This window comes from Anneissia japonica, unplaced genomic scaffold, assembly GCF_011630105.1.
Source record: "Anneissia japonica isolate Jap-2015-1 unplaced genomic scaffold, ASM1163010v1 scaffold4988_len2956909_cov206, whole genome shotgun sequence".
Classification (NCBI taxonomy): domain Eukaryota; kingdom Metazoa; phylum Echinodermata; class Crinoidea; order Comatulida; family Comatulidae; genus Anneissia; species Anneissia japonica.
This window is the reverse complement of record NW_022696345.1, coordinates 508,036-521,421: the sequence shown is the minus strand read 5'-3', so window position 1 is coordinate 521,421 and position 13,386 is coordinate 508,036. Positions and strand designations below refer to the sequence as shown.

General features: G+C 32.3%; 1 protein-coding gene across 1 annotated transcript in view; it reads right to left on the bottom strand.

The window, feature by feature from the left end:
* The window catches only part of LOC117101788 (high affinity cGMP-specific 3',5'-cyclic phosphodiesterase 9A-like), a 62,311-nt gene continuing 48,925 nt past the window's right edge, over window positions 1-13,386 (bottom strand). The window contains exons 9-12 of the mRNA XM_033241861.1: window positions 9,288-9,551; window positions 5,933-6,037; window positions 5,503-5,649; window positions 1-4,364 (exon numbers count right to left, since the gene is read on the bottom strand). Coding sequence (XP_033097752.1) covers window positions 4,173-4,364; window positions 5,503-5,649; window positions 5,933-6,037; window positions 9,288-9,551 — 708 coding nt within the window. The 3' untranslated portion in view covers window positions 1-4,172. The remainder of the gene's footprint in view (window positions 4,365-5,502; window positions 5,650-5,932; window positions 6,038-9,287; window positions 9,552-13,386) is intronic.

The following is a 13,386-nucleotide window of genomic DNA, read 5'->3' as shown; positions in this document are numbered from 1 at the left end:
TAAAGTTTGTTTCACTAGTTGGGTATATTATTGGACGTTTTTTTTTTACAATCAACTGAAATGTGTTAACAGCATTAATTAACTACACATAAACATAAGCCATATGAAATTAATAATAATAGACTAGTGGTTTGGCACCACTTCCTGAAATGAAATTACCAGTATTCGTTACAACACTAATTTTAAAAAAACAAACACAACCAAATTAAAAAGGTTCAAAAAGTAATGAGTGGATATAACATGTCAGTGAATCGAAAGAAAAGACAAACATAAATAATAAAATTACCTTCATTATAAAATCATATATTAAGTATATTTCAGCTACTCTATCCAGGGAAGCATTCAATGAAATAACTAAACCTACCAAAATTTAAATATACATATAAGATAATATATGCCTATTCAAAAACCTCCATGTACATTTAAATCTTTTTAATATTGGGGAGGTTTTGTACTCTGGTTCCAGTTACATAACTATTTATGTATTGACAGGCTGTGATAATGTGATTTATATGCACATAAGACAAAGATTGCTCCATAAGTTAAGACTGTTTTCACCTGTCTGGTTATTTGTAATACAGATCAACAATATACAATATTTATAATAAAAATCTCCCTGACAATATAATCCTAACAGCACCAACTTTAATATAAACTGATATTAATAAATAATAATGATGCTAATATTAATATAAAAAAATAATTATAATAATAATAAACAATAATCATAATTAAAGTACCAACTATAACATTATTTTCACTTGACTTCACAGTGTAAACCATTGGCTATATATGTTAATAACTTACTTTTTTTGTATTTCTGGTCTTTATAAAGAACTTTTATAATTATGGCATTAGACCTCACAAAATTCTTTAAGCAAATTATGACAATGATGAGAAAAAAATAAATGGAAAAAAAAACAACACAGTTGTAAAGAACCTGAATAGTGGTATGAAAGCGGATTGGCGCAGTAGTAAAATTTTGGTTTCACAAAATCGAGGTTAACTCCTCACTGTGCATTACCCTCTTATCCTTTAGCAAAACACTGTATCTGCATTTGCCTCTCTCCATCCAAGCATATAAATATATGGGTACCTGGCATGGTTGCATGCTCCTGCACTGATACATTAGGATCCAATGACCTGGGATGAAAATGTGCTTTGTAACTGAAAGGGGGACACCCTAAATCTGCCCCTGAATGCTCACTAACATAACTTAACAACTTCCACATTTGAGAGGAGTTAAATAATATTGCCCTGTAAATTTATTCAGACAGTGACATTACTTAATAACACCTACAAAGTTACTATGTCATTGAAGTGTAGCAACATGCCACTGCAAATATGCTGCCTCCATAAAGTTGGTAATACTTTGGTCTGTATAGTATCAGATAGTTTACACACCAAATTACTATACTTCAGACCTCAAAGAGCTGTAGCCTGTCTTAGCTTGGTTGGTGGTGAGTTAGGACTAATAATCATAATGGTCGATTTATAGACTGAGTATTGTACAGATGTCTATGATCAAGCACATATGGGACACATACTCAGGGGCCAGATTTATCAAACTAGATATCAACTTAAATTTGTCTTAAATCCATTATTTTGCTTAAGTCCGATTTATCAATATGGCTTAGCTTTAAAATTGCTTAAAATTAAAAAGTTGATTGTAAACACGCGCCATCTAAAATGACTTGTACGCTAAGATTTTGATAAGATGCTTTGAATCATCTTAAGATATTGGCTTAGGGACATCTTATATTTTTGACTTATGAAATTTGCTAAGCTGAGATTGATAAATCCCCAGGTCAGGTCCTTGCGTAGAATTCCATAATGTTGCAGCTGTAATCAGTGTATTTTTTATGTATGAACATACCAGGTACCCACTTGTACTCCTGCGTGGAGAGAGACAACCGCAGGTAAAGTGCCTTGCCTAAGGACACAAGTGAAATACTCAGTGAGAGATGGAAGCAGAACCGCTGCGTCTCTTAGCTGGTTGGTGGCGAATGGGACTGTTTATCAGCAGATAGGTTGCAGACCAACTATCTACAGACCTCATGGAGTTGTAGCCTGTCTTTGCTTGGTTGGTGGTGAGTTGGGACTGCTCATCAGTAGATAATATACAGACCAACTCACTACAAACCTCATGTCTTTGTCTATAATAATAATAATAATAATAATATTAACAATAATAATAATAATAATAATAATAATAATAATAATAATAATAATAACAATAATAATAAAAATAATAATAGGATTTGTATAGTGCATCATGCAAAAAAGCCTCTATGTTTGTTTTTTGTAGGTGAGTTAGACTGTTTCACTAGCAGATACCCATCAGGCCAACTCACAACCACCCTTTCAGAAATTTGGTTCAAATAACTCTCTCTGCAAGCAAGTATATTCACATACAAAAATTAGACACATCAATATCAACGTTAGGATATTTTTAGTTTGCAGCACCAGATATCGGTCTGGTCAAATAAAATCTATGCAGCTTATGCTGGAGTTTCTAAAATATATACATAGCTAATACACCCTATAAAATATTTCAACTTTTTACAGAAACCACTGAAATTTAATTTCAATGTTGTTATTTCATATTTTGTCTCTACACAAACATTAATAAATCTAGATTTACTTAAAAACTATAGACTTTGTTATTTATCAGAAAATATGCGATTCTCATAAAATAAATGTAATAAAAACAAGATTTTAGCATTTTAGCGTAGGAATTTCTTTCAAAAAAACTTTTGACCTTATCTAGCAATTTCCCAAATGCTTTGCTTTACTTTTCATATAAATTTTTGTCTCAACAAAGTTAATTTAGCCATCTGGCTTGGTAAGTAACAACTGAATCAATTTTGTAATATAATTTGAATCTATAACAATATTATCATTTCTAAAATTAATTAAAAATAATTAACAAAAATTTCATTTTGTAATTATATTACATAAACAAATTAAAATAAAATATATTTGAAAATCATATGAGAAAGATTTGTTTCCACTATACACTTCTAAAATTTATCCTTCTTTGGTACAGTAGGCTGATTGACAACAAAACTTATTTTATCTCACCCTGTTCCACTTATATAATGATTGTACAGTACTACTAGCAATAGAGTTGTAATGCTTACATAATATATAACATTTTCTACTTTTTGACAATAATTATTTTGTACAAAATGAACTCTACTTTAGATAGATATATGTATTTTGGCAAAAACACAGTTGTATCATTTACTTATATGAAGTTCTTAAAAGGTATTGGCAACTCATAAGAATGAACTAATTATTATTATTATTATCATCTTAGAAACATAGTTGTATCTTAGCAACAATGCTGTATAGAGTAGCAACACCTTTGGTATATGTAACTTAGCAACTCATCAGCACCTTAGCAGAACTCCTAAATCACAAGTACGTTGCTAAATTGTATCTTAGCAACTATACTATAGCTATCAATTCAAGTACACAGCCCTTCATTAATATTATGGATTAACAATTCTACACCAGTAAAATAGTTAAAATGTTATGCTCTAATAATTTTCAGGCATGTAGCATTTACACAAGAGTATCTTAAGGTGTTGATGTACCTTTGCAACAGCTAATACTGCTGTGTCTATGCAATGCTTTACATACAACTGTGATTACAATACTACAATTAGTAAACTAAACCAGCTGCATCTAATAAATGCAGCAAAGTTCTACATACATGGGTAAACCTACAATACTGCATCTTAATAACAATCTAAACATTTTTTTATTACAAAAAATAACATGTCCTGAGAAATTAATAAAAACATTCTAATATTCCTGCTTGAAATCAAACAGAAAAATATTTGCTTAGTATGCAGACAAATCTTATTGTCTACAGTATAGCACCACTTAGCCTTAGATAGAGCTCAAATGGAAACAAAACTCATTTGTCATCTTGTCATTACCACAACATAAAACCATCCCCATCCCATCCCAAAACAAATCCCAGTCTTGACCTGAAACCATCTCATATCTTCATTTTTTTTTATAGTACAATCATGAATGGTAAAATGGTTGTAAAAATGACACATCTGAAAAAAGTGAAAATGAGTGATACTTGTCTGCTGCCCTCTACATTCTGAATTCTTAGCTTCCACTTGAGATGTACGCTGCCCTCTACATTCTGATTACTTGGCTTCTACTTGTGAAGTGACTGAACCATTGGTCTGTGATGCTTTTCTCATTTTAGTGTCGCCATTTTTTATTCTATTTTCTCCATTTTCCTGACGCTCTTCTTTGCGTTTTTTCTCTTCTTCTAATGCTTTCACCATGTCGGTGTAATATTTCAGAGCTTTTCTAACTGGTTCTACAATATGCTCCTGAATTAGGAGGTAAAAAAAAAACCAAGAAAACATAATCAACAAATAATAACATTCTGTAAAGTAGATCAACTAAATTCCCTGATGTTGACTCAAAACAGATTATCTAACGATACAGTACTTCAAATATCCAAAAAACTCTTTCTATTGTTTTTGTACTGAATATCTGACAGATAAAATCTACCACATTAGTGATTCTCATAATGCACTGTATAGCTGTTGCAAAATTTACATTACATTACTTGGATGCGACTTTAACATATTGATTCTAAATTTCAGAAAGTTAAAATTTTGTAATTCAGTATTTTAGTTCCGATGATTGAATAATAGATCTTTTTAGGTGGTACTGCCTCTCTTATACTGCCCTCATCTGAGCTTTCGAGATTACGAGAACTTGTTTTTAAATCTGTGTCTCATCGGAAGTTAATTACCATATTTAATACTTTTAAATTAGGAGATAAATGTTTTAATTTAAAATTTGCAAGTTTACTAGATTTGATGATGATAGCATAGCTTTCTAAAAATAAAACAAAAACTGTTCAAACAAATTGAATTAATCAAAAATACATTGATTTTCAGTCAAGGTCATATACCGTAATCTAATTGCAGTGATGGATGCAAAATGGAAGAAATTTATTAAGTAATTAACACAATGTAAGCATAGAATATAGAAAAACGTACTTAGGGCAAGCACATACTTAGGGCAAACACATACTTATTGCAAGCATGTACATAGGCCAAAAAAAAATTGTTGCGTTGCCCAAGCACAGTGAAATAAAAAATTATGAGGGATCAATCATCAATCTTTTTTACTATCTGATTTATTTTAATTTCAGTGCAAACCATTAATCTACTTCAACATTTTGGTTGATAAAATTGGAACAGGACTAATATACAGGTTAATGTATCATAGTTTAAGATGTGGCCTTAAAAAAATGATAAAAAAATTACATTACGTAAATTTCTGCAAATTGAAAATGAAATTGCCATCTAATTTTGATTTTCATGCAAGGAAAACAAGATCATTGGGACATCAGAATCTTAAAACTGACTCTGGTAAATTTGGTAAATGTCCACTTATGCAGCTCTATTATTTAAATAAATAAAAAAAGACCTGCAAACTGAAACTGAAACTTACGTCAAGAACGGGAAAGACGGCTGCTAAACTTTCAAAAAGCGGCAACAGGACAAATCCGATAAATCCAACCTGGGATGATGGCTTAGTTGTCTTCTCTCGATCCATGAATGGGGCAACTGGTAGCCCTTCCAATTTCTCAACATCACCCTAATATAGCATGTAATTATGTAAATCAAAGTGGCAATGTGGCTTTGAGGTTAAGATGCATAACTTTCTGTCTATGGATCCCCTCCATATTAAAATACTATATTTGATTTGTTATTCCAATACATAATGTTCTATAAATATTCTTGCTGGTTATGAAGACACTGAGTATAAAAAATATCATTGCAAGTTCTAGCTAACAAATGTGACAAGTGATGGATTGTGTCGCATGGTACACCACTAGTCATGTTATGTCATCAATTACTCCATGTTTTTATTTCCTCACCTGGTTGAAGAATTCTTGGAGTAAGCAATCTATCCACGGATCGGACACATCCATCGGTCGCGCCTCGTTCGAGATGTCAGAGACTTTGATGCAGATCATCATTAGCTGGAATGAAAAAAGGGTAGAAATTGGGAAAATGTGGGAGTAGGAAGATATGGAAGAAGTTTAATTAGGGAAGGAAAAGGAATTTATTAGAGAAACAAGTATTGCACATGGACATGATAAAATTATTATGATTTATAAATATTTTGATGGAGACAGTGATGACAATGATACTGATGGAGACAGTGGTGATGGCAATAGCGATGATGATGATGATGATGGTGATTATGATAGTGATTATAATCATAATGTATGTAGCTATATTGAAACAAATGTTGATACCTGAATTTACTGGTATTGACATAATTCCAAAAGTATTGTAGAGTAATCAATTTTCCCAGACGTAATGTACTTTATCTACTGTACTTTGAACATGGATTCTATTAATAAATACTGCGACTAATGATAACAATGATAATTACAATGACAACAATAATACACAAACATACCCAATAATAATACCCAAACATTTACAAGGTGCCAATTCCAAATTGAATATCAAAGGCACGAGCGTTATTACCCCTGGTCACTGGATAACGTACAATGGCAAACCAGCACAAAGTGCAACCTTCTCTGCTCCCTGGGGAGTATCCCTAATCGTTTGCTACTTCTTTAGCGCATGAAACTATGAACATTCAATGCCACAACATCCTACCAGGTACCCATTTATACTCCTGGGTAGAGAGAGGCAAACGTAGATAAAGTGCCTTGCCCAAGGACACAAGCGACTTGCACAGCGAGAGTTTCGAACCCCTGACCTCAAGGTTTGGAGTCCAAGCCACAATCGATGCGCCAACCGCTTCTACAAACAAAGCTGAAGTTGCCACTAATTGGTGATAATAATGAGGATGGTGATGATTTAATGATACTGAACATGATACCAGTTCAAAGTCCATCCTAAAACATCATTAAGAGATTACATTAATGATATCCAGCCATACAGATAATGACTTGCCGACTTACAGCAGTATTCAAATTCAAAATTAATGTCACAAACTAATCTTACTCGCGATTAACAAGGGAGCAAATGAATTCTGAGAAACTGCAGGTACTACAGTAATAAGCAGCAGAAGCTATTATCCTCTAATATTATTTTAAAAATATGTTATATTGGATCCAGAAGAATGCCTTGTATAGTGCAGCTTGCTGTGTCATCTATGCAGTGGTGGCTCCAGAAATTAACTGACAGGGGATCCAAACTAAGGGGCTGCATAGAGCCTTAGTCAGGATTCCATAATAAAATAGTGGGATTCAAGGTGAGAAATTGTATGGTTTATTATGGCCTAAAATTGTGCTTTAGATAACAATATCAGGAATCGGCAATCAGAATAATTTTTCTTTGAATTGGGAAAATTAATATTTTTAGAGCAAGTGCAAATATGCATGTGTGGAAAAGCATGTGAAATATTATATCGAGTAAAACTGGTATTGAAAAATTAAATGTTGTTTTTACCTAATGAAGACTTTTGAATAGTTAATATAAAATATACAAATTTTAGCATTATTAAACAATGTGTATTGTGGGATTTATTTCCAGCTCGTAAAATAATCTTATAGCTTCCAGTTTGATGACTACCGACTCATAAATCTGAAAAAGTATGAAGCAGAAATCCTGATCGATTTGTCGTAAAATTATGATGTCATTTTGATGTGAAAAAAAACAACATTTTTTACTCATTTTGAGAAATAATTATCTTTTGCTAGCGACGCACAGGAAACAGAAGCTTAAAAGATGTACAGACAGATTCTTAATTGGAAAATTTTGAGAAGGATTTCAAGAATATTTTGTTACACATTTTGCAAGGTAAACCTTATATTGAATTCTTTAGTATTACTCTTTTCATTCTCAACTGACAATGAGTAGCTCAATAATTAAAAGCCAAACACTTATCTTGGCGATGATCGATTTATTAATACTCTTTATGAGACCACTGACGGTTTGAGATGAATTGCTGCAGTGGTGTATCTAGGAGTATTAACCCTTTCGCTGCGTAACCCCAGTACTACCGGGTATAATTAGACGTCGTTGAACTGCGTGTCCCCGGTACTACCGGGGGCATGAAAATAATTCTTTTAAAAATTGTTCCTGTACTGCAGGTGCCCTCTATAGTTGTTTATGAACTAGAGGTAATTTTTTTATTGAATTATATGGAGTAATGACTAATTGTTGCGAAAAACTCATCTTACAGCGATTTTTTTGGAATTTTTTTTTCATGATTCTGCCGACAAACATGGATTTTTGTCTGTTTTTGAATAGAATGATGAAAATAATTCAAACTATTGATTTTTTAAAATTACTTTATGTATCTTCACCATTATCCAAAGAAAAAAACAGCATCCCATAAGAATTTCTATTTTTTTTTTAGATTCATGAAAAATGAAATTTCCAGTATGCCCACCCCAAGGTCACATGACCACCAAATTAATTCCAATTAAAATTTTTCCCGTAGGCCAACCTCTCTCCACCCTAAACACAAAAACAATTTCAAAATAACCTCTTTTAGTATTTTTTGGGGCATTTATTTCAAAATAACCTTCTTAAAACGGCCTAGCATAGGGAGTGTATTTACCTGCAGCAGTGAAAGGGTTAACTGGGGGAGAGGTGGGGGAGAGCTATTGATACAAAGGTTAAGTGGGGGCTTAATGACTTAAAGTGAGGGAGAGTCAGCTGGAAAAATAAAATAATAAGGTCATTTTCAACTACTTTAAAATGCAGTTTATTTTGCTCAAAAAATTTCCCGTGGGGAAGGCGGGAGGCTTCTTTTTGTGGGGATATTTGCTTTCTAAGCTCCTGTGTAGATACCTGAATTGCTAATGATATGTGACTTTATGGTTAAAATGCCACATTTCCAGTACTAGTGGTTTGGGTTCAAATCCTGCAAGTTCATTTTATTTTAACTTTTACTTCAGCAAAACATTTACAAAAATACACAACAGAAACAGAAAAGAGACAGGTTTGAGAATACCCTTTAAATTAAACTTTATTAATGCTGAGAGGTTCTCAAGAAAGCAAAGGAGAATGTCATAAAATGTAATATATAGAAATAACTAACTACAAATATCACATTTTACAAACAGGAATATATCAAACTTACTTTACAAACTAAAGGGTTGCTGGGTGGGCATATAACTCTCCTCAACAAATAGTCTAATCAGATTATGTTTATGACCACTTTCCCCTGAGCTTCAACCAGAAATTAGTTTGCTAGAGATTTTTTAAAAACATAAATAAAACAAAAATATGGAGACTTACGAGATCTTTGTGTTTTTTCTTAGAGTAGTCGATGTTGTCCTTTATTGATTTGAATTCGTTAAGAATTTCATTGTGCCGCGCCATGTCTGTGGCGAGGATTGTCTTGATCATGCCTTCTCTGACTCTTTTGTAACGTTCTGGACCAATGTTCTTGAAGATGTTGCAATGAGGTTTCTCAAGGATCTCGAATGCGATAGCGCAGTGGTGGTTTTCCAACGGGGAAATGTCGTTGTACCGCAATGCAAGTTCTGTTTTCGCATTAACCTGAAAACAAAAATACAACATCATAATCATTCACTACTAAAAATATTAATACTATCATTATTCTTAATATTTTTATTCTACTGTTGGAAAATGTATAGCTAGGTAAAAGCATGTTGCAAAGAAATAATAAACTACAATATGAACACTTGCATAGAACAACAATATGTGCATAAAAAGACCATGCTTTTAAACTGAACTCCCGAGGGGCACTTATATGCCAAGGCAATTTGTCACCACGATCACATAGATCTATAACATGTTTTGTTTTCCCCTACTAAAACAATCAAGTTGATAGCTCCAGTGAGAAAGGCAGCCATGGATTATACAATCATATACGTGAAGCCGCAGTGGCAACTGCAATCTTGTTATCGTAACACAACGCCGTCCGATAACGAAGACATCATCAAACGTAATTGATGAATGAGGTAATACTGTATGTTGATCAAGATACAACATGTGTGTCATGGAAAAAACTCATCAATAAGAGATGTTTGACTAACGATTCATCTGTAGATAAGTTGGAAATTCAGACGAAGATATACAGCCTGTTTAGAGTTAAAATCTCTAACAATAAATCCTAAATAATACCATTTCTTTATTTTTTGCAGACCCTTCAACTGGCTGGTAATCAATTTGAGGATTGTTGTACTGAAGCCTATAAATCAGTGAACACTAATTTGTTTCAATCCGTGTTTCCCTGCATGAAGTTGATAACTTTATTAGATAGTTTTACATTAGCAATTCAATGTTATAGTTAAAAACTGGAAGGGGTTTTCCCATCCATATACTTTTAATACATGATTCATATATTTTCCATTACTAAATTATCCTTAGAACCTATATATTAACATTAATACTAACAGACTGTTACTACCTGTGCCTATTAGGTCATATTAATTTAATTGTTTGTCTCAAAGCTCTGTTGTTTTCAAAAACCTAATGTAGAATGTGTTTTTTTTAAATGAAAAAAAATGTTTTAATAAAAAATACTTATATTGTTGAACAGGTTTGTTACAGGATTCTTTTCACTTAGGAATTATCGTGTGTCAACACACAACATGTTGTAGGCTACTAAAGGAGGTTACAATTCTAGCGAGACATACATAAAAAAAAAAAAATTATTGAAAAAAAAAGTTTCTGCCTTTTTAGGCAAGAACAACATGCATGAATTTACTAATGCGCGCGGAACTTTGAGATAAACAAATACTGTAATTAATATGGTCTTATTTAATTAATAGTATTCCCTATTTATTAATTTATATATAGTAGTAAATATTTATTCTATTGTAAGTACTTCATATAAAAAAAAATTATATTCTTTCTACGTAGGTCAGTGTAAGATTTTAATTTAAGTTGTCATTACAATGCTATATATTTTAATTTTTAAAGAGAATTAAGTGCTTATTACTGGAAATGAATCCCATACAAATAACAGAATATAACAAATAAATTTAAATTTTTATATTAGCTGTGAAAAAATTAATAAAACATGTATAACAATGTTTAACTGAAATCGTTAAAAAAAAAAAAAAAAAAAAAAAATGATGATAATGGAATTTCTTTCTTCTATAAATTATTGATGTTTTCTAAAACGCTGGCACTTCTGAACTTACACCGACCGCTTCCATATACTTTAATGCTTCTTCACATCCTCCACACTGTGATTGAGCATTATTAACAATTTCATTAATATGTATTTCCCAACAGCTGCTAAGTGGGCCGAAAATAACTCCGGATTGGAGTTCTGAAAGTCTAAAAATAGTAATAGAAAACGGTGAAGGTCAACTCAGCGCTGCTTGAAACCTGATGCCGCTGAAGGAAGAAAATACATGGGAAAGCGGCCAAGAAACTTGGATTAAGACGAGAACATAAAGATACATGTCAAACGTACGTCGATAAAGGTTTCCTATCAAAATTTTTCTTGACAGTGAGTAAGTAAAGAAGCAGACGTGCGGTGTTGGCACATGAAGAGTGGATAGTACATCAACCTACTCACTAACAACATAAGTGGCTCTGACTACAGTGGAGTTGTCACTCAACCCAAGTGGCTGGCTGCAGAAGGTTGTCAACAAAGCATGGCTGCCTGTGTTGGGTGACTGCTCACTAATAGAGGATTAGACCCCAAAGGGTGGTCAGCCTTACAGTCTAATCTCAATCTAGTAAAATTAAACTTAAACAGGGGTTAAATAGGATGTGTTCCACTAGTACAATAATAATACTAAAAACAATAAATAATGTTCTTTTTTTATATCTTACTTTACAGAAGAAAATTAGAGAGAACACATATTTTTTTTTATGGTTATAGCTAACTGCCTGGAATCCGGTATCTTGATTAAGGCTTACAATTTGCTATTTATTTTATAGGATTTATACACTCAAGGTGCTTTTTCCCTGGTCACTAGATAAAGTCACACACAACAATCATACACAACATGCAACCTCCTCCACTCCTAAGGTTATCCTTTTAGCACAATTTCATTCTGAATCATGGATGAAGAGAGGCAAATGTAGATAAAGTGTCTTAACCACTGATGAGCAGTGTGACCAAAATTGGTCTCGAACTCACTTTCTTACGATTGAAAGACTAAAAACTAACTGCTGCGCCATATGGCTTTCGAGAAATTATACAGTCCGTCGTAGAAAATTGGCTTAATCAGTCAAATATTAACAATGTATAATGAAAGTAAGACAACTAACAATATACAACATTCCTTAAATTGCATGTGGGAGATAAAAGTAAACAGTAAATCATTGTCGAGCCAAGGGGCTCATATGGTCTGGAGCTTATATCCCCAGTCTCTCATGTGTGACATAAGCCTGGTAAATAATCCATGACAAATATTTAATAAGATAGACTTCAGAATGAAGCTAGACATTATACAACAACCAATTGTTAGTGAACTCAATTTGAAAAAGCATAATTGAGTACTAGTGTATACTCAAAAGTTCAGAAAAAAATGTATGAAAACACCTCTAAGCCATGTCCATCAACAGTTTTACTAGAAGAAATTCTTCCATCCATCACTGGGACATTTTCTTACCCACAAATAACATCTTCCTTGACTTACAAACAAAATGATTAAAGTGAAGAAAATTATTTAAATGAATTTGACATGAATATATTAAAGAACATTGTCAAGCTGTGGTGACCGTTGTAAGTGGTAATTTAACTTAGAGGCAAAGTCAATTTGCTTAGTATTTCTTAATAAAGGAATTATACAAAATAAAACAATAAAATAAAAAAATGTTTATTACAATAAAACATGCATTGTATATTAAAATGAGAATAGATAATACAAACATACAAATGGAAATTACACTTAGAGGCAGAATTCATTTTTTATATTTCTTAATAAAAAAAATTAAACAAGATTAAAACAAAATAAAAATGTTAAAATAAAACAAGCATTGTATAAGTTTAGCGCCTTGAGCTCTACTGTGCGCTTTATAAATCTTATTATTTATTATTAATTAAAATAAAATAAACAATACAAATAATACAAGTCAATGAATTGACGAGGTGAAGCAACAATATGAAATAGAATGGAATGGGAGGGGAGGGAAGGGAAGGTAGAATGTAGATGAAGGAAATCAGTAAATGAGAAAAACTTGTATAAGGTAACAAATGTTTTCAATGAATAGCCCATGGATAATTTGTTGATTTGAAAAGTCTTCATATCGAAAGCCAAGGAGTTGAGGTATTTAGGAGTATCAATTACGAAGCAAGTTCCTCCTGAAATATCAACATTTCCTGTAAATGTTTATCAAAATATATATTTAATAATTAATTGGGTGTATGTTTCACGTAAGGAGACAAATTGAATTTGACACATCC